The sequence below is a fragment of the Schistocerca piceifrons genome, chromosome 3 (assembly GCF_021461385.2).
Source record: "Schistocerca piceifrons isolate TAMUIC-IGC-003096 chromosome 3, iqSchPice1.1, whole genome shotgun sequence".
Taxonomy (NCBI): domain Eukaryota; kingdom Metazoa; phylum Arthropoda; class Insecta; order Orthoptera; family Acrididae; genus Schistocerca; species Schistocerca piceifrons.
In genome coordinates, this window is record NC_060140.1 from 350804739 (window position 1) to 350828826 (window position 24088).

At 37.5% G+C, this 24088-nt stretch overlaps 1 protein-coding gene across 1 annotated transcript in view; it reads left to right on the top strand.

The window, feature by feature from the left end:
* Positions 1–1521: 1521 nt before the first annotated feature.
* LOC124789951 (alanine--glyoxylate aminotransferase-like) overlaps positions 1522–24088 on the top strand; it is a 113641-nt gene continuing 91074 nt past the window's right edge. Inside the window, exon 1 of the mRNA XM_047257480.1 lies at positions 1522–1716. Coding sequence (XP_047113436.1) covers positions 1561–1716 — 156 coding nt within the window. The 5' untranslated portion in view covers positions 1522–1560. The remainder of the gene's footprint in view (positions 1717–24088) is intronic.

Here is a 24088-nt window from a genome sequence, read left to right on the forward strand (position 1 = left end):
AATAGGGTATTTATATTTCTCACTGCTATTCATTGTAGAACTCAAGGAATCTTATTCCTCTCTCATTCCTGTTGCTGAGCTTATTTTCTTCCATAGCTCTTCTTTTTATTCCTTCCTCTGCAACAGCAAAAAATCTCCTATGATACTAGACTTTCATCTCACTTTACATATACAGTATTAGTCTCCCATACTAAGACGTGAACTTTGTTTCCAGCATATCCTCTCATTCTGCACTGCTCTCCTCCATCCCCAGCTTCTATTTGTATCTCTCATACCCAATTTTCATATGTGGTACTTGTGAAATTCTAATAATTACTTGTTTGTATACTTTTTTCTCTATCTTTTTCACATTTCTCTTTCCATTCTCTTTCTGTTCCTCAACTGAATTACTCTTTTTATTTGTTCTACTTCTTTAAATACAGTTCTGTTTCTCACTCTGTCCCTTCACCTCTGACATGAAGCTAGCATGGAACTTTGTGACTTCATCCCCCTCCCCAACTCTAACCTTTCTCTCTCTCTATCTCTCTCTCTCTCTCTCTCTCTCTCTCTCTCTCTCTCTCTCTTCCTCTGTTTCTGACACCTTTTCATTCATCTTTGCCTCCCTGCTCCCTCACAACTCAGCACCTGAGTCATCTGCTCCTGTTCGCCTTTTCAGCCTCCCACAATTAACATCTTTTTGTTGTCTGTGAAGAAAGAACATATTATTCTAAAATTTTTAGAATAGTTATTCAACTGAAGTGTTTTTATCCATAGTATTGGAAATTGCTCACCCTGAAGGTAATTTTTTTAAAAACTTTTAGCAGATTCAGTTGTAACATATGCACACAGATTTTATCTTTTCAAAATCAGCTGCATAGAGTGGAAAGAGTTGTTTTGTAGAAATGTTAAAAAGGTCCATTTATTCTTAGCCATTCAATTTTATTTACATTGGTTAGTGTAGCTAACAATCCAGAACTGTTGATTCTGTATAAATAATTACTACTTTTAGGAAATATTTCACATTTTTCACAACAAAATATTTTTACTTTAAAGTGCTGCTGATGTTGATCATAGTTTAAGCTCATAGGCATGCATCACATGCACACAGCTTATAGTAGTCCTGTGAATTAATTCATTTCTTTTTTTTTCATTTTATTACTGTATGTACTGTTATTTTTCTGCTATACTGGAGGTAAGTTTCTACCAGGATCACTAACTGATGCTAGCAATGAATAGCAGATACTAAAGATTCAGACTATTTGATGATATTACACTTTTTAAATACAGTTGGCTTTTGTGATGAGATGGCACTTAATAAAAACTGAGTAGATGATGTACATGTACCTAAGATAATTGAGAACACATCAACACTATGTCAGCATTAAATTTCACAAGTTCCTTATCCTAATCTTGTAGCATGCAAGGATGTCTTTGGCAGAAAACAACAGGTCTTATCTCAAGGACAATGATGCTGCTGGCCTATAAGCAGGCAGTATTTCTACAACTGGGCAGTAGTTGCCCAGCTGTCGTGTAGAGCACTCAGTCCAGTAGCTAGCATACAGTGTCCCACTTGTTTCCACCATGGAGTGTACAGTACCACCACCTGACAGACTCCGCAGACCTCTGGTTATCCCATACAAGTACATGATGAGTGCCGGCCCTTCAAATGCCTCTGCACGTGTTCTTCATGCTCTTTCCAACCCTATTATTGGTCCACTACATAAGGAAGCATATGAGGTGAGTCTAATTTACAAGACAGTAGAATTAATAAGCATACAAATGGTACATTGTAGCACTTTGAAATACGTGGCTTATTTGCAAGTTAAACTGCATCACTTGTCCTCAGTACATTTTTAAAATGATAATAAGAAGAAGAATAATAACAACAACAACAACAATAATAATAATAATAATAATAATAATAATCTTTAGTTTCCTGTAATAACACTTACAGTCTTGAACATCATCATTTTTTTACATTTACATTAGGAAATGAGTAGTAAAAGTAGTAGATGAATTTTGTTATTTGGGCAGAAAATAACTGAAGACAACTGAAGTGGAGAGGATACAAAATGTAAACTGGCAGTGACAAGAAAAATGTTCCTGGTAAAAAGAAATTTGTTAACATTGAATATAGATTTAAGCATTAGGAAGTATATTCTGAAGATATTTGTCTGGAGTGTAGCCTTGTATGGAAATTAAATGTGGATAATAAACTGTTCAGATGAGGATAGAAACTTTTGAAATGTAATGCTACAGAAAAATGATGAAGACTATACGAGTAGATCATGTAACTAATGAGGAAGTACTTAATATAATTGGGAAGGAAAGAAGTTCGTGGCACAGCATTAAGAGAAATCAAAGGATCACCAATGTAGTTTAGTATTTAGGAGTAGTGTGGAGGGTAAAATTATGGAGGGAGGCCAAGAAATGAATATATTAGGTTGGAGTATAATAAGCTCATAGCATTTTTCCATAAATTTAATAATCACAACAAATACACATAACAGAGACTTTAGTCATCAATAATATATTCTCCTTCACTATTTACAACAGTCTGCTAAGCTGGGGTAACTTATTGATTCTGCGACTGTGGAAACCATGTGCTTTTGAGATGAAGAACTTGTCAAACCATGTTCAGAACATATTTTCATCCAGTAAGGAAGTTCCTTGAAGATTGTTCGATAGAGAGCGGAAAGGGTGAAAATCTGATGGTGCAAGATGAGGTGAATAAGGTGGGTGAGGAATGAGTTCTCAACCCAACTCCTCATTAGTGTTTTCTGTCAGTCTAGCAGAATGTGGGTGGACATTTCGTGGAGTAGGTGTGGCACTGAGTCAAACGATTTTCAGACATCAAGAAATACAGTATCTGCTTGACTGCCTTGATCCAAGGCTTTCACTGTGTCATGTGAGAAAAGTAAGAGTTGGGTTTCATGTGATCAACGTTTTTGAAATCCATGCTGGTTGGCATTGAGGAGGCTATTCTGTTCAAGTACCTCATTATGTTTGAGCTCAGAATGTGTGATAAGATTCTGTAATAAATTGATCTTAAGGATATTGGACTGCAGTTTTGTGTATCACTTCTAGTACCCTTCTTGTAGACTGGTGTGGCCTGTGCCTTTTTCCAAGAACTGGGCATGGTTTTTTGTTTGAGGGATCTGCAATAGATTATAGTCAAAATAAGGCAAACTCAGCCACAAGTTCAGTATAGAATCTGACAGGGATTTCATCGAGGCCTGGAGCTTTGTTCCATTTTATCTGCTGTTTCTCAACTTCACTGACTCAAATACTTATTCCATTCCTCTTTTCAGTGGTACAAGGATTAAATTGGGGCAATTTTCCTGGGGGTTTCCTTTGTAAAGGAACATTTGAAAATGAAGTTAAGCATTTCAGCTTTTGCTTTGCATCCCTCAGTTTGTTCCTGTCTCATTCACTAGGGACTGGACACTAACTTTGGTACCACTAACAGCCTTTACATATGACCAGAATTTCTTTGGGTTCTGTGAATGATCAATTCACTGTATTCTGCTATAGTAGTCATTGAAGACATCATGCATTGCTTTCTTGACAGGCAAATACGTTTCCCTCATAATCTCTCTATCTATAGCCCTAAACTTTATTTTACACCTATTATGCAGTAATCTCCATTTCTGTAGATATTTCTATGCTATGAACGTTCCTTCCCATCTTGAACTATTCAACTGGGTACACATTTTTTTTCTATCCAGTACATGTTAACTATTCTTTTAAACTTCACCCAGAGTTCTTCTACATGCTCCTGACATGTGCTGAGCATTTCAAGTTCCTCACTGAGGTAAGACAGTATTGATTTTTTATCTAGTTTACTGAACGTATATATTTTTCTGCTTGTTTTAGTTGTCCTTTGTACTTTGGCACTCATTGGTGCCACAACTGCGTTGTGGTCACTGATACCAGTTTCTATGTGGACATCCTCAAAGAGTTCAGGTCTATTTGTTACCATTAGATCCAATATATTTCCATCATGAGTGGGGTTCATAACTGTTTTAGGTAGTTTTCAGAGAAAGCATTTAGTAAAGTTTTAGAAGATGTCTTATCATGCCCACCACTAACAAAACTGTAATTTTCCCAATTAATTGTTGAATGATTAAAGTCTCCACCAATAATTATAGTATGACTGGGGAACTTACGTACAAGTGAACTGAGGTTTTCCCTAAAGTTTTCAGTTGCATCAGGAGGTGAGTCTGGTGGGCGATAGATGGATCCCATTTTCATTTTATGTCCACCCCGATGCTTTGTCTTGCTCAAACAACCTCACATGCAGTTTCAGTTTCTACCTTGGTGGATCTGAGTTTCTTGCCTACTGAGACAAATACATCACCTCCCTTTCCCATTTCCCTATCCTTTCCATACACACTTAAATTTTCCCCATAATTTCAGGTCTGACCAGCACATACTTAGCATCTTTAAGTTCTGACTGAACTTCATGCATTGCAATATGGTGATAAAACGTTCACTAAAATTGACTCACATTTTGTCCCAGATCACATGAATTTGTTCTCAAATGGGTCTCAGATGAGAAGAGCTGTGCAGTCCATTGAAAGGAAAGAATGATTGTGTTTTGCAGTGCAGAGCACAAACAGCCTTTGTTTCACAGTGATAAGTCTACGTTCCTCTGTTTGCAGTTTATTTGTACTTACAAAGAAATTTATGCTGCTAGAAACTGCAAACAGGTGCTTCTCTTTCTTAATGTGCTGCATTATATCAGCATGTCCTCCACATTCAATGGAAAAAAGTGAATGACACACTGTATATTCTAACTTCATAGTCATGGTTTCCTTCAGAAAAGGGAACTCTTCTCTCAAAGTTTTTGAGAAAAACACTTCCTTTTCCCATATTAATGGTCATAAGCTAGTTTCACCCACAGGAAACAACAGACAATGGAGCGCACTAAAGCAGGCTCGCCAAAGCTCGCCAAAGCCAGTGTTGAAACTATTGCCTTCTTCTCATTGTTGTCTGTAACAGTCCAAAGACACTGTGCCAGTTGCATCTACTACAAATTCATGTCATCTAACAGTTAACAGCTAACTCATAACTACAAATACAATTGAGTATTGATAGCCCTATAAAGTTATTTAATGAAAACTTGTTACATCTGTCCACCATTTTTGCATTAGCAAATAGTTGATATGAATTGCAAAGCTCATGTGTAAGTCACTGACACTGAACATTATAATGAAAACTAATCTGTTCATATCTCTCCTCATCCCATGACCGAAATAATACTTCTCTATTCGATCGTAGCATTCAAGAAAACACAAGACTCAATAAATTTTAAAAAAACTATGTCTGTGACACTAAATTGACACATAAATAAATAAAAACACAAAATTAAGCAAAAAATTGAAGTTTACTGCTGATTATGAAGAAACAAGGCTTTTGCATGACACTGGGAAATGGAACAATTAAAAGGACAGTCCCGTTAAAAACAGGATGTTTGGTCACCCAAATCTATATTGATACTGGCAAGATATTGGTCCCAGGAATTCCAAGACCATATCAACATCTCTACGGTAGTTCCTCAGACTAGAGATGGGCAAAGTAGCTCTTTCTATGGAACTATACCTTTTGAGTTAGTTACTAGTTCACAGAGCTAGTTCAAAAGAACTGCACAGTTCATTTTTACTGTTAAAGTATCAATAAAGAAGAACAATTAGAAAAATTCTTAAACTAATAAAATGAAAAACAAAATTTTATAATTTTATTGCCTACAAAAATTGGATAACCTTCATGAACAAACCAGTGTGCGTATTTTTACAGATTTTCTTTTATTTTCTTTTTCTTTTACATTGAATTTTTTTTTTTTTTTTTGTCAAAATGGGCTGAGAGCTTTCAGTTTCAATTAAAATCTTGACTCGGGAAGTCTGAAGCACTGAATATTAAAGTATTCTCACTGTCACCAAGAATGTGTATCTGTTTCATAGCTCTTTTTCAAAAAATTAATTTAGTAGTTCACAAAAATTAATTCTTAAGACAGGAAAGAAATATTTAGGTACAGATACTGGAGACTGAACTGAGCTAAGTGAACTAACAGAATTGTTTCAGTCTTCCAATCTGGCACTGTTTGCACAATTCACTGTTCACAGTACAGTACAGAACTGATCCTAGGAGTGAGGTGTATTCAGTATCAAGAGAAGTGAGATTCATTTGTATGCATTCCAACTTTCAATAGATAGGGGAAGTGAGGAGTACATGACCTGTAGTTCACTAAAACAAAGACCACTCTGAACAGTTCCTCTCCCAGAATAGTTCATAAACTACACATCTCTACCTCAGGCTAGCTCAGACATACAAGAAGAAGCGAGCAGTGGACTTCAGTTTATCTATAGAGAGAGAGAAGATTTAATAAAATGTTTTTTATTTAGACTAAAACCTAACTATGACTTACATTTTATGTTTGCAGGCAGTAATGTTCACCTGATGTATGATGAATGCAGTGTACATTCAGATAACAAACTGATATTTCCTTGTTGTTGTTGTTGTTGTGGTCTTCAGTCCTGAGACTGGTTTGATGAAGCTCTCCATGCTACTCTATCCTGTGCAAGCTTTTTCATCTCCCAGTACCTACTGCAACCTACATCCTTCTGAATCTGCTTAGTGTATTCATCTCTTGGTCTCCCTCTACGATTTTTACCCTCCACGCTGCCCTCCAATACTAAATTGGTGATCCCTTGATGCCTCAGAACATGTCCTACCAACCGATCCCTTCTTCTGGTCAAGTTGTGCCACAAACTTCTCTTTTCCCCAATCCTATTCAATACTTCCTCATTAGTTATGTGATCTACCCATCTAATCTTCAGCATTCTTCTGTAGCACCACATTTCGAAAGCTTCTATTCTCTTCTTGTCCAAACCATTTATCGTCCATGTTTCACTTCCATACATGGCTACACTCCATACAAATACTTTCAGAAATGACTTCCTGACACTTAAATCAATACTGGATGTTAACAAATTTCTCTTCTTCAGAAACGCTTTCCTTGCCATTGCCAGCCTACATTTTATATCCTCTCTACTTCAACCATCATCAGTTATTTTGCTCCCCAAATAGCAAAACTCCTTTACTACTTTAAGTGCCTCATTTCCTAATCTAATTCCCTCAGCATCACCCGACTTAATTAGACTACATTCCATTATCCTTGTTTTGCTTTTGTTGATGTTCATCTTATATCCTCCTTTCAAGACACTGTCCATTCCATTCAACTGCTCTTCCAAGTCCTTTGCTGTCTCTGACAGAATTACAATGTCATCGGCGAACCTCAAAGTTTTTATTTCTTCTCCATGAATTTTAATACCTACTCCGAATTTTTCTTTTGTTTCCTTTACTGCTTGCTCAATATACAGATTGAACAACATCGGGGAGAGGCTACAACCCTGTCTTACTCCCTTCCCAACCACTGCTTCCCTTTCATGTCCCTCGACTCTTATAACTGCCATCTGGTTTCTGTACAAATTGTAAATAGCCTTTCTCTCCCTGTATTTTACCCCTGCCACCTCTAGAATTTGAAAGAGAGTATTCCAGTCAACATTGTCAAAAGCTTTCTCTAAGTCTACAAACTCTAGAAACGTAGGTTTGCCTTTCCTTAATCTTTCTTCTAAGATAAGTCGTAAGGTCAGTATTGCCTCACGTGTTCCAGTGTTTCTACGGAATCCAAACTGATCTTCCCCGAGGTTGGCTTCTACCAGTTTTTCCATTCGTCTGTAAAGAATTCGTGTTAGTGTTTTGCAGCTGTGACTTATTAAACTGATAGTTTGGTAATTTTTATATTTTTATATTTTCTCCTTTCATCAATTAAATTCAATATTTCTTCTGTTACCCAAGGATTTCTACTAGCTCTCGTCTTTTTACGTACTTGATCCTCTGCTGCCTTCACTACTTCATCCCTCAAAGCTACCCATTCTTCTTCTACTGTATTTATTTCCCCCATTCCTGTCAATTGCTCCCTTATGCTCTCCCTGAATCTCTGTACAACCTCTGGTTCTTTTAGTTTATCCAGGTCCCATCTCCTTAAATTCCCACCTTTTTGCAGTTTCTTCAGTTTTAATCTACAGGTCATAACCAATAGATTGTGGTCAGAGTCCACATCTGCCCCTGGAAATGTCTTACAATTTAAAACCTGGTTCCTAAATCTCTGTCTTACCATTATATAATCTATCTGATGCCTTTTAGTATCTCCAGGGTTCTTCCATGTATACAACCTTCTTTCATGATTCTTAAACCAAGTGTTAGTTATGATTATGTTGTGCTCTGTGCAAAATTCTACCAGGCGGCTTCCTCTTTCATTTCTTAGCCCCAATCCATATTCACCTACTATGTTTCCTTCTCTCCCTTTTCCTACACTCGAATTCCAGTCACCCATGACTATTAAATTTTCGTCTCCCTTCACAATCTGAATAATTTCTTTAATTTCATCATACATTTCTTCAATTTCTTCGGCATCTGCAGAGCTAGTTGGCATATAAACTTGTACTACTGTAGTAGGTGTGGGCTTCATATCTATCTTGGCCACAATAATGCGTTCACTATGCTGTTTGTAGTAGCTTACCCGCATTCCTATTTTCCTATTCATTATTAAATCTACTCCTGCATTACCCCTATTTGATTTTGTGTTTATAACCCTGTAGTCACCTGACCAGAAGTCTTGTTCCTCCTGCCACCGAACTTCACTAATTCCCACTATATCTAACTTCAACCTATCCATTTCCCTTTTTAAATTTTCTAACCTACCTGCCCAATTAAGGGATCTGACATTCCACGCTCCGATTCGTAGAACGCCAGTTTTCTTTCTCCTGATAACGACATCCTCTTGAGTAGTCCCCGCCCGGAGATCCGAATGGGGGACTATTTTACCTCCGGAATATTTTACCCAAGAGGACGCCATCATCATGTAATCATACAGTAAAGCTGCATGCCCTCGGGAAAAATTACGGCTGTAGTTTCCCCTTGCTTTCAGCCGTTTGCAGTACCAGCACAGCAAGGCCGTTTTGGTTATTGTTACAAGGCCAGATCAGTCAATCATCCAGACTGTTGCCCTTGCAACTACTGAAAAGGCTGCTGCCCCTCTTCAGGATCCACACGTTTGTCTGGCCTCTCAACAGATACCCCTCCGTTGTGGTTGCACCTATGGTACGGCTATCTGTATCGCTGAGGCACGCAAGCCTCCCCACCAACAGCAAGGTCCATGGTTCATGGGGGGGAGATATTTCCTTATGTGATATAATTACAATTTAACAAGTTTCAGATTTGTTACTTGTACTGTGACACCTTACTTTCTGCAAAAAAATACTCTATATGTTTTGATGAGTGAGTTTGCAAGTATCAAAATGTGTGACATAATGACCACATCTTTTGATTGCATTCGTTTAGAATCTTAAATTATTTACACCATAAAGGGACCATAGACTTTAGTAAGAGACATAAATCTGAACTTGATACACCAACCTGTTCCAGAGGAAAAGTGGTTTTAAAACATGAACAGACAGATGGATGAAAAATGACAAAAATAGTTTTTGTGATATATAATTACAAATTAACAATTTTCGGATTTTTTCCTTTACTTGTAGTGTGAAAATTTGCTTCTTGACAAATTTCATGATCCTAGGTCAACGGAAAGTATCCTATACGTTTTCATGAGTGAGTTTACGAGTATTAAAATATGTAACACAAATGGCCATGTCTTTTCACTCCACTGACTTAAGAATCTCAATGTTTTACACTGGCTTCAATATCTGACATAAATTTTAACTTGATACATCTGCCCATTCCTAAGAAAAAGGGTTCATAACAGTTAGACAGACAGACAGATGGACGGAAAACAAAGTAATCCGACAATGGTTCTGTTTTTACTGATTGAGATATGGAACCCTAAAAGTTAAGTAAACTGTTTATTATTCCAAAAGCTATCACCATAACTGTTAATATATTTATCCCACTGTGAAACAAGATGGTCAATGCCACCATAAAAAATGTTTGCACTTGCCTACAAAATCATGATTGTACCCAGATGTGCACCTCTTCATCTGAAGCAAATCAATTGCCACAAATGTCTTTCTTCAGGACTCCAAAAATGTAAATCACATGGTGAGAGAGTAGGCTTAATGGAGGATGTACATTGGTTTCCAAGTGAAACTTCAGTATTGTATCTGAAACAATTTTGGGAACATGTGGGTCTGCCAAGGCTGTTTTGACTTCAATGCAAAGGTTTTGTGGGAAGCCCTTAAAATCCCTCCATACAGTCCCACTCTCTCCATTCAGTAGTCCTTTTTGAAGCCCTGAAGAAAGACATTCATGGCCATTTATTTACTTTGGACATAGAAGTGGATGCCTGGGTGCAATTTCGGTAGTATACATAACTGCAAAAATTTTTGCGTGAAGACATAGACTAGCTAGTCTCACAGTGGGGTAAATATAGTAACACATATGGCAGTTACTTTTGAAATAATAAACTTCTTCCTTAGTTTCTTTCCATCTGTCTCATTTTCATTTGGCGGCCACTTATACATCGCAAGACACAGCCGGAATGGAAATATCACTGATGCAACAGGGAAGCAGAGCCATTGCAGCTATAAGGATCCAGTCACTTCACATCCAAGCCATGGACTTGTTATGGCTTGTGTGATCAGAACTGATGCAGTAGCAAAACAAGTACACCCAAACCAGTGTAAATAACCCTCTTCAGACTCCACAATTGCTTGCTGTGACACTGCTGATAGTGTCATATCCAATGCTGTAGACTTATGTCCTCCAGCTGGCAGGTTACTTCAACTGCTGCCATCTTCCACCCTGGAGGTCTCTGGTTCCCATCTGGGGCCACACAGCCATTCATCCATCATCAGCTGTATGGGTGGACTCTGCTGTTGGGAGCTGCCACTTCTGCACGGGTTCATTAATGTGATCATGCCTGCCTTGGCTGTCCTCACCTGGGGCTGCTAACGGCTTCTAACAGGCACAGCTGATTCATAGATCCTCTCCTGATGGGTCAGAGGCCTTACTGTACCATTGGCATCTGCAATGGCAAGTTGCAGTGCCTTCACTGCCAGGGCATGTGCGGTTCGTGTCCCATGAGTGTTGGCATCGTAGGGCAACACGACACATGTACTCGGAATAATAAATGATTAGTTCTCCATTCATTCTCATTCATCTAACAGGCACCCATTCACTATGCCACTGCAATCCACACCTGGGTGGACAATTCCCAAAATCCAGGTAGTCCACAACCCACCACAGCAGCTGACCAACTTGGTCATTGTATTGGTATTGGTTTTGGTATAGTATTTATTGGTCCTGTTGTCTACAAAAACATCTTTTGTGTAAGACATTGGACAATTCAAGTTATAAGTACAGTTCTGAAAGTGATTTCTAGGCATACTTATTTAAGGTTATAGTAAAACACTTCATGCATTAAGTATCTATATAACACACTTTATAAATTTAAATATTCTTCAATAAAGTAAAAGCAGTGGTGTTGTAAATATGACTTTGGAGATTTTCCAAAGGTTTTGACCTCAGAAATAGCTTTTATGTTTTCAGAAAGTGTGTTATAAAGTTTAACTCCCATGTTGGAAGTACCTTTTTGACACAGAGATGTGTTGATTTAGTTATATGTAAATTTTTGTTTTTTTTTCTGTAAAGTGATCATGTATATACAGTTTTCTTTCAGGCTGCATTCCTTTCCTATTACATTTATTTTAAAGAATATAAGGGTTTCCATAATGTATACAAATGATAATGGGGGAATACCAGATATCTTAAACAGAAGTGTGCAAGAGACTCTAGATTTGTGCCCAAATATGATTCTAATGGGCCATTTTTGTAGTCTGAAAATGCTGTTAGCCATTTTAGAGTTTCCCCAGAAGGTGACTCCATATTTAAGGTGAAAATGAATTCGTTACTGTTTTCTCGCTACAGAATGATTTTAGTGTCTTGCTCAGTTCTGCAATAAGGTATTCACTATGATTCCATTTTACATTCCTCTGCAGCCAAAGTCCTACAGATTTAGTTTCAGTACTGTTGCAAACTAGTTCATCATTGTTAGAGACCAATGGGATAAACATGCCCTTGTTTGGATCACTGTGAAATTTTACTGCAATGGTTTTTTTCTATTTATTCCAAGCTGATTATTCTGTGCACCACTGCTAAGTTGTCCCATAACTGATCCTTGGGGTACACCATATTTAATTTGTTTATAGTCTGATAACTGGTAGACCCGTGGTCTAGGCGTAGCGTCTTTGATTCATAATCAAAAACGTCTTCGGTCCCGGGTTCGATCCCCACCACTGCCTGAATTTTGATAAATAATCAGCATTGGCGGCCGAAGACTTCTGGCATAAGAAGTCAGCCTCATTCTGCCAACGGCCTTGTCAAAGAGGGTGGAGGAGCGGATAGAGGTTCAGGGCACTCTCTTGTGCTAGGGGTGGGAAATTGCCCCTAAAGGCGGAAGAATCAGCAATGATCAACGACATGAGGATGCAGAAGGCAATGGAAACCACTGCATTAAAGACACGTAACGTGTATCCACAGGACATGTGGCCTGTATTTGAAGAAGTGTCGTGATGATCTCTCCATTGGCAAAAGATTCCGGAATAGTCCTCCATTCGGATCTCTGGGAGGGGACTGCCAAGGGGGAGGTTACCATGAGAAAAAGATTGAATAATCAATGAAAGAATAATGTTCTATGAATCGGGGTGTGGAATGTCAGAAGCTTGAACATGGTAGGGAAACTAGAAAATCTGAAAAGGGAAATGCAAAGGCTCAATCTAGATATAGTAGGGGTCAGTGAAGTGAAGTGGAAGGAAGACAAGGATTTCTGGTCAGATGAGTATCAGGTAATATCAACAGCAGCAGGAAATGATATAACAGGTGTAGGATTACTTATGAATAGGAAGGTAGGACAGAGGGTGTGTTACTGTGAACAGTTCAGTGACCGGGTTGTTCTAATCAGAATCGACAGCAGACCAACACCGACAACGATAGTTCAGGTATACATGCCGACGTCACAAGCTGAAGATGAACAGATAGAGAAAGCGTATGAGGATATTGAAAGGGTAATGCAGTATGTAAAGGGGGACGAAAATCTAATAGTCATGGGCGACTGGAATGCAGTTGTAAGGGAAGGAGTAGAAGAAAAGGTTACAGGAGAATATGGGCTTGGGACAAGGAATGAAAGAGGAGAAAGACTAATTGAGTTCTGTAACAAGTTTCAGCTAGTAATAGCGAATACCCTGTTCAAGAATCACAAGAGGAGGAGGTATACTTGGAAAAGGCTGGGAGATACAGGAAGATTTCAATTAGATTACATCATGATCAGACAGAGATTCCGAAATCAGATACTGGATTGTAAGGCGTTCCCAGGAGCAGATATAGACTCAGATCGCAATATAGTAGTGATGAAGAGTAGGCTGAAGTTCAAGACATTAGTCTGGAAGAATCAATATGCAAGGAAGTGGGATACGGAAGTACTAAGGAATGACGAGATACGTTTGAAGTTCTCTAACGCTATAGATACAGCAATAAGGAATAGTGCAGTAGGCAGTACAGTTGAAGAGGAATGGACATCTCTAAAAAGGGCCATCACAGAAGTTGGGAAGGAAAACATATGTACAAAGAAGGTAGCTGTGAAGAAACCATGGGTAACAGAAGAAATACTTCAGTTGATTGATGGAAGGAGGAAGTACAAACATGTTCCGGGAAAATCAGGAATACAGAAATACAAGTCGCTGAGGAATGAAATAAATAGGAAGTGCAGGGAAGCTAAGACGAAATGGCTGCAGGAAAAATGTGAAGACATCGAAAAAGATATGATTGTCGGAAGGACAGACTCAGCATACAGGAAAGTCAAAACAACCTTTGGTGACATTAAAAGCAACGGTGGTAACATTAAGAGTGCAATGGGAATTCCACTGTTAAATGCAGAGGAGAGAGCAGATAGGTGGAAAGAAAACATTGAAAGCCTCTATGAGGGTGAAGATTTGTCTGATGTGATAGAAGAAGAAACAGGAGTCGATTTAGAATAGATAGGGGATCCAGTATTAGAATCGGAATTTAAAAGAGCTTTGGAGGACTTACGGTCAAATAAGGCAGAGGGGATAGATAACATTCCATCAGAATTTCTAAAATCATTGGGGGAAGTGGCAACAAAACGACTATTCACTTTGGTGTGTAGAATATATGAGTCTGGCGATATACCATCTGACTTTCGGAAAAGCATCATCCACACAAATCCGAAGACGGCAAGAGCTGACAAGTGCGAGAATTATCGCACAATCAGCTTAACAGCTCATGCATCGAAGCTGCTTACAAGAATAATATACAGAAGAATGGAAAAGAAAATTGAGAATGCGCTAGGTGACAATCAGTTTGGTTTTAGGAAAAGTAAACGGACGAGAGAGGCAATTCTGACGTTACGGCTAATAATGGAAGCAAGGCTAAAGAAAAATCAAGACACTTTCATAGGATTTGTCGACCTGGAAAAAGCGTTCGACAATATAAAATGGTGCAAGCTCTTCGAGATTCTGAAAAAAGTAGGGATAAGCTATAGAGAGAGACAGGTCATATACAATATGTACAACAACCAAGAGGGAATAATAAGAGTGGACGATCAAGAACGAAGTGCTCGTATTAAGAAGGGTGTAAGACAAGGCTGTAGCCTTTCGCCCCTGCTCTTCAATCTGTACATCAAGGAAGCAATGGTGGAAATAAAAGAAAGGTTCAGGAGTGGAATTAAAATACCAATGATACGATTCGCTGATGACATTGCTATCCTGAGTGAAAGTGAAGAAGAATTAAATGATCTGCTGAATGGAATGAACAGTCTAATGAGTACACAGTATGGTTTGAGAGTAAATCGGAGAAAGGCGAAGGTAATGAGAAGTAGTAGAAATGAGAACAGCGAGAAACTTAACATCAGGATTGATGGTCACGAAGTCAATGAAGTTAAGGAATTCTGCTACCTAGGCAGTAAAATAACCAATGTCGGATGGAGCAAGGAGGACATCAAAAGCAGACTTGCTATGGCAAAAAAGGCATTTCTGGCCAAGAGAAGTCTACTAATATCAAATACCAGCCTTAATTTGAGGAAGAAATTTCTGAGGATGTACGTCTGGAGTACAGCATTGTATGGTAGTGAAACATGGACTGTGGGAAAACCGGAACAGAAGAGAATTGAAGCATTTGAGATGTGGTGCTATAGACGAATGTTGAAAATTAGGTGGACTGATAAGGTAAGGAATGAGGAGGTTCTGCGCAGAATTGGAGAGGAAAGGAATATGTGGAAAACACTGATAAGGAGAAGGGACAGCATGATAGGACATCTGCTAAGACATGAGGGAATGACTTCCATGGTACTAGAGGGAGCTGTAGAGGGCAAAAACTGTAGAGGAAGACAGAGATTGGAATACGTCAAACAAATAATTGAGGACGTAGGTTGCAAGTGCTACTCTGAGATGAAGAGGTTAGCACAGGAAAGGAATTCGTGGTGGGCTGCATCAAACCAGTCAGTAGACTGATGACCAAAAAAAAAAAAAAAAAGTGTTCAGATATAGTTTTAGGTGGATATTTGTGTGCTTGATGCACACTTCCTGCTTATGGTTGCTCAGAAAGCAATTGATCCAGTTGTTGGACAGACTTGAATACCATATTTTTCAAGATTTGACAGCATAATCTCATGGTTCACCATGCCAAAAGCTTTTGACAGGTCAATAAAGACTGTTATTGATCCCTGTTTCTTGTCCCTCAGGCTTAATATGGAGCTGATACACTAATAAATAGCAGTTGTTGTTGACCTCTTATTTCTGAATCCAAGTTGTCCATTGCATAGTATATTGGTTTTATTTACAAATTTCATAAGTTCATCCTACATAACATTTTCTAATACTTCACTATGAGTCCCTTTTACATTCCTCTGCAGGCAAAGTCCTACTAATTTAATTTCAGTACTGTTGCTAACTAGTTCATCATTGATAGAGACCAATGGGATAAACACACCCTTGTTTGGACCACTAATAAACTAATACACTAATAAATAGCAGTTGTTGCTGACCTCTTATTTCTGAATCCATGTTGTTCATTGCATAGTATATTGGTTTTATTTACAAATTTCATAAGTTTGTCGTACAGAACATTTTCTAATACTTTTGAAATGCAAGAGGAAATTGTGATGGACTCTAGTTATTTATGGTATCTTTCTCGCTGTTTATATATACTAGAATGACTTTAAATGTTTTCAATAAATCAGGGAAAATGCCTGTCTGAAGTGGGCATTCACATAACTGTGTAAGTAATGCAATTAGGTTTGATGAACTCTTGTTTAAGATTGTTGAAGGGACACCATGAATGTCTGCAGAGTTGGAATTTTTTTGTCCTTGTATTGCAGTAGCTACTTCATCTTGTGAAACAGAATTGATGTACATTGGCCCCCTACAAGCACTTGTTTTGTATTCATTGCCTTGGGTACTCCTGTGTAACTTTGATTGTTTCATATTATCAGTAACACTTGTGAAAAAATTGTTTAAAGTACTGGATACTTTTAAGAGTTTTGTTACTTTTTTTATTTTTTGTGATAGTGTTATATTTCTGCAAGATGATCTGTGTTCTCTAGAATCTTTTTTTATAACACTCCACACTTTATTATCTGACCTATAAATGTACTTGTCATTATGCATTATTTTTGCCTCTCTTATTTATTTTAGTAGTATTTTCGAGTAATTTTTATAGTAAATGTGTCTTTCAAGTGAGGAATTTTTTGATTTACACATTTCATGAAGTTGTCTTTTTTTCTAGCATGAAAACCTTATTCCCCTTGTGATCCAGCTATTTGTTCTAGAATTCCCCCTTATGGTTATAGTATTCAGTGAGAAGGTAGTTTGAAAGAAATGGGTTAACGTATCACTGAAAGTGTTGGATTTTTCATTGATATCATTAATTATGTAAACCTGTGACCATTTTTCTTTCTGTAATATGCTGTTGAAGTAATTTACATTATCGTGAGTGTACCTTCTGCTTGTGGTTCTTAAAGACACGTTGTTAATAATATTGCCTTTCATTTTTAAGCCTAAAATTTGAGCAAGATGATCACTAAAATGGGCACTGAAAATTTTTAGTGAAGTATTGTGTAAACTTTTCTCAGCTAGAAATTGATCTAAACAGCCCCTTTGCTTCCTTATAGGCTGATGCAAGATTCACAAGGGCCTCTCCATTTCTACTGTTTGTGAGGAAATAAATATTGAAGTCACCACAGATCATCAACTCACAATCCATTTTATTTGCCTTGTTTAGCAATGACTCCATTCTGTTTAAGAAAAGTTCAAAATGTACAGATGGTGATCTGTAGATTGTAGCAATAAACAGGTTGAACTGAATAATTTTTATAGCTGGGATTTCACAATCCTTTTCAAAATTTGTTCTAGTTAAGTCAGGTAGGGTAGTAAAATCTATATTTTCCTTTATGTACATTGCCACCCCACCCTTCTTGCTGTTTTTCCTGCAGTAGTAGAATGACAAAATGACTCTATTTATTTTCATATTCTAAATTAATTCTGGGGTAAGCCAGTGTTCAGAAATGCGTAACAATGAGATATCTTTTATTTCATCAGTTAATAGTATGTTAATTTCATCGATATTATTACACAGGGATTGCACATTATGGTGATAAATTTTTAGAGTGGGTGTATTCACAACTTGATAGTTGGGAGTCATAGTTACAGCATCACATACCTTTAGTTTAAATTAGGATCACCAGCTGTGTTGTCTTTTCATTCTCCTTTCTTGCTCAGTTTACTTTCCTCACTTTTGCCAGTGGCATGTACAGGAAGCTGATAGATTGTTCTGTTCCTTAAAAGTCTTCCATTAATTATTTCAGGGACATGATCACAAACAATCCTTTTCACTTCACAGTTTTATGCATTCCATGCTTCATGCACAGATTTTGATGCAGCTTGCTTACATCCTGTATATTGCACTTGGCGTATTGTTAACACAGTTTCCTTATTTTAAAGTTTGTTTTCTGTATTTCTTTGTTTACACATGAACTATAAATTATATCATGCCTATGAGGCAGTGTGGCAATATTATATTGGGAATTAGCCTTTTTGGAATCTATATTGCAAGTTGTTCACCAGACTGTACTTACAGAAAAAAGATTGTATTTGATCAAGAATTAGTCTTTAAAATAACTTGCCAAATACTGACAAGAGCAAAATTGATGTATAATTCTTTGTGTCAGTTGTTTCTCTCTATTTATACACTGGTCATAGGTCAGAAAGTTTTGATAGGCCAGCAAATGTTGTCTAGTCAATTGAACTGTAAACATGTTACTGATTTTATTACTCCATTCTCATATTATTCATTAAGAAATCTATTTACCAGTGATTAGATTTTTATTTTAACTTTGAAATAATTTTTGTGGAATTACATTTTATAAAACTCATCAGGAGAAATGAACTGAACTGGTTGAGAGTTTTTGTTGGTGTTGATTCATCCATATTTCTCTGTAAGTGTTTTATGCGTCCATCCATTCACAGTGTGTCTAATAAATCCTGTCATGAAAAAGCACTAGCTGGGAGGTGAAACAAGTCAAGTTATACATTATGAAACAGAAGAAGCCACTGCAAGCTACTGCTGTAAAGCATACTGACAACAAATTATGCGTATTGCTAATTTAGCAATACTGATTAATGGGAATTACTTAACACATGGTTATGTATATTAGGTGAAAAACAAATACTTTGGGAAGAAAAGGGGACACTGTTCCTCCCCATCTAATACTCAGCTACTCAGCTGCTGTTTCCCTCAAATTCTCCAGATGAAGTATTTATGTAACTTTACACGAAACACTATTAGCTGTCTACAAACTGGCGAAATCGAAACCTGTTTAGCATAATCAGAGCTATGCTGAATTTTCATCCCTGAGTCCAAATATTCTAATAAATTGGAGGAAGATATGCTAATGATGTATTCCCATGTACTTTGGTTTTGAATTTCTGTGGATTTTCTGTTTCCTGCCTGTCTGCTAATTACCTGTAACAGACTTTTGCACCACAGTATACAACTACATTAACTACTAAATGCAGACACTGCTACCTGTTTGTTTAAGGTATGCTAATAATGAATCACAAATAGTGGTAATCTACTGATATTGTTAATTATATGAATTTCTTCCAAATTACTTTATCGACATACACAGACATTGGACAAAAATATGGAAACACTGCAAGAAATGCATGCTTGACCATAAATGCAGAATCTAGCCAAACTTGCAGGTTTTGCTGTCATATTTGACCATGAATTGCACCTATGCAATGTCCTCTTTGCTTTGCATGTGTCATTTGTAGTCAGATCAGTGTTCTATGCAGTTGTGATGCATTATGTCAGAGATAAGTGAATCCAGTGTGGCACATTGTTGGTGCTCCTATGGTGGGTGCTGCCACAACCAAGATACTAAAGATTTATACTATATACAGGGAAAGCAGAAAAACATCATCTGCTAAGTTGCAAAGCAGACAACTGTATGTTGAGGGATCATGACATATAAGCATTGAAGAAGATTGCAATCCAAAATAAGAGAACGACAACTGCAAAAGTCATTGCAGAACTGAATGTCACACTCTGGAACTCTGTCAGCATCAAAATAATATGAAGGGAGCTCTCTTTGCTGGGAATGCAGGGTGAGCAAGCATTCCAAAATCACTAAGAAGTGATGCAAATGTCCATAACAGATAAACTTGGCCCTGCAGCCATAAAACATGTACTGTGGAGCAATGTAAGAAAGTCATTTGGTCAGATGAGCCCTGTTTTATGCTGTTATCAACTTCTAGGCAAATTTACATCTCAAGAATGAAACAAAGACAGGGTTTGGTGATGATTTGGACAATTGTATCATGGTATTTCATGGGCCCCATGATTACTCTATAAGGATTATGTGACCATTTTGGCTGATCATGTACATCCCATGGTACAATATTTGCTCCCAATGGTGGTGCTGCATTCCAAGACAACAGTGCCTCTGTTGACACACCTCGCATTGTTGAGGGCTGCCTGTGTGAGCACAAGGATGAATTTTCATGTCCCATAGCCACCATAATCACCAGATCTCAAAATTGTTGAGACTTCGTGGTATACTTTGGAGAGAAAGGTTCATGACTGCTATCCACTGTCCTTGTGGTTGCTTGAACTTGCCACTATTGTGTTGGATTAATGGCTAAGAAACCCTTGAAAACCAAACATGACCTGTATTTATCCAATCTGAGACAGTTGGAAGCTGTTTTAAATGTCAATGTGTTTCCTGCACTATATTAGGTTTTTGGTGTTTCCATATTTTTGTCCAGCCCCTTGTAAGTTTATTCAATTTTTTTTGTAATTTTACATACAAGAAGACCAGCTGGCTACATACTGGTAAAGATAAAATCTATTTAACAATAATGGAAATTCCTGGATGGGAAGACACATGAAATAAGATAAGAGCAACCACTCACCTATAGCAGACTGATGTGCGCCACATAGAAACATGCAACAGAAAACAGTATTCACACTAGCTTTCAAGCTCTTGCTCTATTTCTAGCAGAAGTACACACATTCACACACACCGAAATGCACACTCCTACAGCCACAGCATAGAATCTGAAACCAAAATGGGAACCCACAGTCCATATGGAAATTATATTTTTTATTTCTGGTATTGTGTGTCTGTAAATTTCACAGTTCATCCTAAATTCACTCTTGCAGTAGTAAGTACAAATACTATAAGGGAGTAAATGTGTTAGTATGTAAACATAATTCACTCTTGCAGTAGTAAGTACAAATACTATAAGGGAGTAAACGTGTTAGTACGTAAACATAAAAACCCCAGTGTCCCAGGAAGCTTCTACAAAATGTTCAGTTATTAACTTAACATAATACACCTTAACTGCACTGTATCAGAAAATTATGCCATAGGACTGTACTGAGTGGAACTATGCAAAATATGCCAACAATTCTGTTTTCAAGTCAATATAATGAGAGAGATATCTAATGTGAGTGCAAAGCAGGCAAGAAGGGCTGTTTTGTTAACTTATGTACATTTTGTGTTATCTCTGTTGTCCACCTATCTGGGTGACTAGTAATTTCACATATGGAACCTCATAAAATGTGTACTCGTTGACCTCTACTTCTTATACCTTTAAGTCATTTTTATTTATTTGGAGCTGCACAGTATTAGCCATCTTTAAGAACAAGCTTTTAGCCGTTTGATATGAACAAGTTGTAACTCTGTTTCGGGCTGTATCTGGTATGAATTTGTTTAGGTCATTTACCATTCTATTTCTAGCATCAGTTTTTGAAGAACCCTCCAGTTCCTGTGGTAAATCATTTGGCTAGCTCAAAAACGAATGCGTGAATTGCCAAAGACTGTGGGCCAACATACTTAATGCTTTCACATTTTGAATTTATTTTTATTCATCTGGTAACATTGGTAAATGTGAATCTCTGTTTCCTGCTGGTGAGATATGCCACCATCCATGTAGGGGCGAGGGGGTTATTTTAATATCATATTTTCATTTCCCGTGTAGAAATGTATAATCTGCACAAATGAAAGCCTTGACAACTCACATAAAATGCCAACAGGGTAATTTTCTTCTTCTTTAGTTTTACCAGTGTTGAGCTTATGGGATCACATACTGACTTCTCTGAATGCTGACTGTATCGTTTAGCGTCCCTGACCCAAACTGAATTTCTGTAGACAATCCTTTACAGAAGCCAAATTGAATACTTGTTATTATTATTGACAGAAAAGTGGTTCAATATTTTGTTATAAGCTACTGTCTCCTAAGATAATGAGAACATTGGAATGAAAGAGATTGGCCTTCATTCACTTGCTTATTTGCACTTTGGTAAATGAATGATACCACCGAAGACTTCAGTATTTCAGGAAATATACCTGATTCCAAAATTAACTCAGAGTGGTACTACAAAGTCAGGGCTAGTTTTCAGTACTTTGGTTGAAACAGCTTTGCAGCCAGAAGAGTTACTACTTTAAAGTGACCTGATGGCTTTTGTGGTCTTTCTGACAGTTGACTTGGTATAGCTGCTGTATGGTAGTGGAGTGTCTATGTAAATCTAATGGATCTGCTTTTTATGGCTGATTTTTTTTGTCCCTGTGTATCCAGCTAGCTTTTGGAAGCATTAATTGAATTAATGGCTAATTATTTGCATCTAACATTGTCTCACAGGCAATGTCATCTTGGAATTGAGTCTCATTTACGTCTTCTTTTTTTAACTTTTTTCCATTGTTCAGCCAATAATTTCTCTCTGAATAGTGTGTGTGAGTGCTTTTCCCTTTGCAGCTGAATTTGACTGATGAGGATGCTTTATTGCTGCCTTTTGACTATTATGGACAGACACCTATTGTATATGGGGCTCATATCTATTTGATGAAAGATAATTGGATTTGGAATAAATTATCAATTGCTGCTGACTATTACCATTCTTTTTTGGGATGTTACTGTGGATTATAAATCAGAGTTAGGCATCAGTATCTTTGCATGCCCTGAAACAGTATTATTTGATATGAAGTATCTGCTTGTAATATCTTTCCAGTAATTTCTACTAAATCTAATTAGTACTGTCTCTGGTTGCCTGATGAAGGTGACATTTACTATTGGGGGGTGGTACACTCTCAGATGCTATGTCATTTATGCTTTCAAGTCTATTACTTATGTGGAGCACTTGAAAATTTGTTGCTGGCCACTGTGGCCGAGTGGTTCTAGGTGCTTCAGTCCGGAACCACGTAACTGCTATGGTCGCAGGTTCGAATCCTGCCTCAGGCATGGATGTGTGTGCTGTCCTTAGGTTAGCTAGGTTTAAGTAGTTCTAAGTTCTAGGAGACTGATGACTTCAGGTGTTAAGTCACATAGTGCTCAGAGCCATTTGAACCATTTTGAAAAGTTGTTCAGTGCAGTGCTTAATTATATGTTGCTCTACTTTATATGTACACAGCCAATCCTTTTCTCTTATTTTATGCCTATAGTAATGTGATACTAACTCGTATCAATCTAGGTAGATTTATCCACTTTTTATCACTGCCAAATGATGATCCGTTATGAATAACACATCTGTAGAAATGTGTTCACATTTTCAGTTTCCTAACTAGTCTTCTTATGTTTTGATGAAAAAGTCTAAGTGTATTTTGTTTTGTATTTTTAAAGCTGCAAAATCTGTAGTTTAATTGCTTCTTCAATAATTGCTACAACTGTATCTACAGTTATTGGAAATCATGTCTTTTGAAATATGTATTCTGTGAAACTATTGGAATTACAAGGTTTTGACAGACAGTACTCACATTACTCTGAATGCTCTGAGAAATATGTTGTGCAAATAACTGGATACTGGAAACATTCAGATGCAGAAACACACTTTGTTGTAGACTGTGTGAGGGATGAAACATCAGTCATGCCCACATGTGATCACTCCCATTCTGTTGAGCAACTCCTGAAGATCTGCAGTTATGGGTTTCCTAGAACATTTCATTCAGGACTTATTGTATCACTCAAAGAATGATAAAATCTTCATCTTAATGTGATGAGCTTTCTTAATTGCGTGCCTGATGTCACCCTCAGAATCATAGTTGAGATCATTGAAACCACAGTTCATTTACCCCCTCCCCCTCTCCCTCCCCCCAAAGTAATCACTACATGATTTTCTTCACCAAGATCTTGCACCAGGGAACCTAAATGACAGGTGACGTCCCTGAGCCCTACAGTTCACCTTAAAACTACTAGTTACTTGGTATTCACCTACCAAGCTCTGAGATCTGCACTAACTCTGGCTTTCCCCTGCCTTGACTACTTACCAACAAAAGGACATTCTTTTAGTCCTCTGAGAGTTATTATCTCAAATTTGCACTTTTCCCCCATGTTGTTGGACTGTTCCTGGATTCTTTAGGTTGGAGCAGTTAATGCTCAATGATAATGGGAATATGAATACCGAATCCATCTTAAGCACACCCTGGGTCCCACATTGTTAGTATGAAATAAAGAAGATAAGAAAGGAAAACAAAGACTCTTGGGTAAGTAGAAAATTCAGATGAAAGTACCTTCAAAGCTGA